Source organism: Hibiscus syriacus, unplaced genomic scaffold (genome assembly GCF_006381635.1).
Source record: "Hibiscus syriacus cultivar Baekdansim isolate YM2019G1 unplaced genomic scaffold, ASM638163v2 tig00110610_pilon, whole genome shotgun sequence".
Taxonomy (NCBI): Eukaryota; Viridiplantae; Streptophyta; class Magnoliopsida; order Malvales; family Malvaceae; genus Hibiscus; species Hibiscus syriacus.
In genome coordinates, this window is record NW_024062800.1 from 7550217 (window position 1) to 7555017 (window position 4801).

At 37.5% G+C, this 4801-nt stretch overlaps 1 protein-coding gene and 1 pseudogene across 1 annotated transcript; both read right to left on the bottom strand.

Annotated features, from left to right (window-relative positions):
* Positions 1-778: 778 nt before the first annotated feature.
* LOC120135701 lies at positions 779-2349 on the bottom strand (annotated as a pseudogene).
* An 880-nt stretch (positions 2350-3229) lies between these two features.
* Positions 3230-3764, bottom strand: LOC120135702. Its single transcript, XM_039151927.1, has 2 exons — positions 3746-3764; positions 3230-3678 (listed from the first exon to the last, which is right to left on the bottom strand). The coding sequence occupies exons 1-2, from the start codon at positions 3762-3764 to the stop codon at positions 3230-3232; spliced, it is 468 nt and encodes a 155-aa protein (XP_039007858.1).
* Positions 3765-4801: the final 1037 nt, after the last annotated feature.

A 4801-nucleotide genomic window follows, 5' to 3' on the forward strand; every position in this document is an offset into this window, starting at 1 on the left:
AAAGCTTCCAATAAATTTCTATTGTCAATTCGCCCCCTCTTGAGTACTTTCTTTGATCGATCGACTAAACAGATTCTAATCAAGATTGATCTTAGTGTATTAATTCAGGACTTATATCATTTATCTGCATGAAAGATAAATCTGTATAAATCTCAAATAATTTAATTATAAGTTACTAGACAAAAACACAATGCATAACTCATTGCACGTAAGAAATTATAATCTATTAAATAGTTTGGTAAGAGACCCAAAGCACAAAAGCACTAATCTGTTAGGTTGCTAATTACTTGTGTCAAAAATGTCTTGATAATTTATCGCAAACAAAGATGAATAAATTGAAACATAAAACATAAAAAACGTATAAATTGATATATCGTAGGCATAAAAGAAATGCCTTTTAACTATCATTAAAGCAATGTACTTTCGACTATATGCCTTTTAACTACACCTGTCCATTCTACTAATTAGTACAATTCTTTCTTTTAAAATAATGAAATGCGTTTTTATTAAATATTATTAAAGCACAACTCTATATTAAAATAAACACTAGAAAACATAAAGAAAATAGTTACTTGTTTCTTCTAATCAGGTGGCTGAAAGGCTGATTCTAAGGAAAATCAAGGCCACTGGCACTATGGGAAAACAAAATGCCTAGCTCATTGGTTCATTCCTCCTTAAAATCTATGGCCATAAAGGAATCCATCAGCATAACATGCAATGTCCCATCAAAATACACCTACTGCCCTGCATCTCACTGAAGCAGGCTCTTCAAATGCCCCTCATATTCCTTACACTGTAAAAATCTTCCTCACTTTTCTCATGTTCCTACCGCAAACGGGGCAAGTTCCACCAGCCTCTGCTAATCTGCAAAACATTTATTCGAACACTTCAATTACGAAATATTTTTATCGAGTCAGCAAGATCACAAGTCTCTGATAAAAGCCAGTTTCAAGTCCCTGGAGTTAGTAAACTAAATAGAATCATGGCGGATAATAATTGGCAGATCATTGTATTTTTGGTGCAAGCTAAATACTGAACTGACTATTTCCAAAGCAACCTACTTTACATTTTAAATATTTTCCTAGTTCCACATGCAAAGCATGCCACACAGTGTCCACATACAAGGAAGAAGCATTCCCTTGGAGCATCGAAGCAAATTGCACCAAGTCGCCGGGTATTGTTACTATTTTCACCATCTCCTATTGATGTGGCTTCAAGAGAACCTGCCAGAAAGTCTTCAAGATCTGCCTCATAACTTGAGATGGAATCATAAGATGATCAACAACTTGAGATGTCATCAGCTTTGCGTGAAAGCAGAGGGGTTCAAGCAGAAGCGAACTCCCCATAATGAACACTCGCTTCATCTCCATGAGTAAATTGAAACTTGTTTAAGAAGTTTAAGGCAACCAACATGATTGCAGTCATTCCACCTTCAGAAGAAAAAAAATATAGTATTCAAAATTTTAAGAGGATATACCTGTAAATGTTGTAATGAGGGAATCAAGATAGAACTTACCAATGCCAACAATATACGTAATCCACCTTGGACCATATGACAATCTGACAGACCAGTCATTTGCAGATGAATGCTGTAGCAGCCAAAGAAAGGTACAAAACCAAATGTGAAGCCATTAAGGAAGATTCACAACATATATTCATTATGCCTCTGGTATGAAGAGTAAATGAATGAATCCATGATTCTAATACCATGGGAATGCCTATGTAACAACCTTTAAAACTACATAATGTTGAGATAAATTGAAAATAAGACTTTAGGTTTGTAGGAGAGATTTACCTGTTCTGGACCAGGAGAAGTCAAGACAATTGAATTTCCCTGAGGATATAAGATACTCAAGCTACACACACCATTAGCAAAGGTACACCTGTAGTAAGCTTCAGCCGTATTATAAATATAATCCCTGACTGCGAGGTTTAGTTCCACCTGTTCAATGTATCAACACAATTCTCGCATGAAGAAAACAAAGAAACCAAATAAGGGCAGGGAAATGGTACCCAGGAAAAAACATGGGTTTAGTAAAATAGAATGGCAGGCTTTTTGTCACCTAAAGCGTCTAATTGAACTTGAGAATGAGATATCACTAAAATGCATATAGTTTCCGCTCAAATCTGAATTGTTAGGCTCAATGTTTCTTGGGAATAAACACACAGATGATCATTTAAATGGATCCATGGCAATTCAGTTCTTCCCACTTTGCTTATCTGATACTCATATTGAACTTTTAACATGAAAAATTGAGACAATCAACATTATTGTTCTCATGATTCAAAGCCTTAGTTATCAAGGAAAACACTGCATCGGTTACTCTTATCATACAAATACCAATCCATGTTATAGTGAACATTTTACTTCAATAACTGCAGCCTGGTTGCACGTATAAACATCATCCCAAAGTTTTATTTGAAATAGCAGTTATTTTTATCATACAAATACCAATCCATGTTACAGTGTACTTTTTATTTCAATAACTGCAGCGATGCAGACTAGTTGCACATATAAACACCGTCATCCCAAACTTTAATTTGAAATAGCTGCATCTATGACATCCCACCACAGTTACAACTTACAAAGCAGTATTACTTTAGCGGATTAAAGTAGGACTCCCTTAGTCAGCAAATAATATTCATCAATCAAATCTTGAAATCCATTCCAACAAAACTAAATGAGACAAGCAGCTTGAAATAATTCTATTTCTAAAGTTGGTAAAAAGAGTCAGCTGGGATTTCAACATCTCAAATACTTTAACAGCACTCGAACAAAAAAATCAAATGAACAAACCAAGATAAGCAGGTCCAATTTTCATCATTACCTCAATCTCCTCTGAGTTCAGATTACCTAGTGCAACATAATAACTTGCAGATCTATATATAGCCAGCTCAATCATACCACTCCCTGCCAAAACTTCAAAAGTCAGAATAAAACTTTTTCTATGGCGAGAATATTCATTCTTTGTCACTTCTATCTCACCGTAACAATGTTCCATGATAAAGTCGTGTTAGGTTATGTGGGGTTCTCAAGCCATCGAGAAAGGCCCTCACTTTAAAAGGAGATGGTGAAACTATTACTTAATTACAACAATTTTGGACACACTTCTATACCGCTCGGGACTTGTTGCAAGATTTCAAGGCCATACGGTCTGGTTCGTCCAAGATGAGCCAAGCTTTCAGCCACAGCGTTCGCTTCTCGGGTAACATGAATGATTCTGACGCTCTAGTTTTGTTTAAGCAAAGCTCTTACTCGTCTGGTAACAGCAGGTTCATGACCTCGGGCGGCAGATGTTAAGCTTTTGACCTCGTCCATGTTATCCGTCTGGACCGTCTCTACTATAATGTTCCGAAAGCCGTGATTCCAAGCAATATTAAGGCCGTCAAAAACGCCCCACAACTGGTCTTGGAACATCGAACAACGACTGATATCCCGGTGATATCCTGACATCCAGTTGCCAAAATTGTCACGGAGCACACCTCCGCTCGCCGTCTCCATAGAGTTCTGATTCACTGCTCCATCCGCATTAATTTTCACGATCCCCGCGCATGGAGGTCGCCATTTCTGTTTCGGACTGGAAGTCTTCCCAAGCGGGCGTTCCTCGATAGTTTTTTTTTTTCGAATTCTTTGGCCCACATCCAGGCAACACGGGTCATTTGAGGCACCGACCAAATCTGCCCTTTAAAAATCAGGTTATTCCGTTGCTTTCAAAGTCTCCAAATTATAATGCCGAATAGATGCCTCCACTGGAACTCGTCATGGTCCAAACCTACGTCTTTAGACAGATTAGCATTAAGCCATTCATAAATATTAGAAGAAAATAAACCTTTCTCCTTTGATCTTGGTATGAGTTGTTCCCATAGAGAACGCGCCGACTGGCCAGTCTCGAAAGGCGTGAATGATTGTTTCCTCTCCGCTATGGCAAACTCGGCAAGTACTATCTGTGGTAAGGCCTTTTCTTGCTCTCTCCGCGTTCGTTATAAGCCGTTGGTGGAGAATAAGCCAAAAGAATTGCTTAATCCTGTGAGGCCCATCAAAACCCCACGTGATACTCCACAAATTATTGGAGGGATTCCATTTATCATGAAGAAGCTTTTGGTAAGCCTGGTAAGCCGAGCTAACGCTGCATTCACCTGTTTTATCTCAGCACCAAATAGGGTAATCCTCACCAATGTTGTCGTTAGGGGGAGGATTGGCTATCACCCACTGGAAGTTTTCGTCATACAAAACAGCCTTGAGAAGGTTGGTTTTCCACAGACCATCATTGTTGGCAAAATTGCGCACAGTGGCAAGCAGGTTAGCAATCCGATCCACGTTTGTATTGGTGATGAGAGGGTCTCGCCCTGGGATCTACCTATCCTTCCAAAACAAAGTGTCTTTAACATTACCAATAGACCAACAAGTGTTATCATACACAAAGCTCCAAATGCGCTTAATGGAATTCCACAAGAAGGAATCGCTGGTGTTACCGAGCATGGTTTTCAGAACCAGACCGGTTAGCGAACCGGTCATGCTATCGGTTTATTGATTCAATCGATCGAACTGGTCCGATCAGTCGGAAGAACCAGACGACGTCATAATTATTTAAAAAATTAAACAGAAATACCAAAAATGTTTAATAAAAAATAATTTTTTATATATCACAAGTCATATTCAAAACAAGTCATAATATATATAAATTAAAAACCATAAAATCAAGTGAAACAAAATGATTCAAATTAATTACAACATAATATTTAAGGCAAAACATATTAAATAATAAATATAATTATATAACTATAATTAAAAAATAATTTT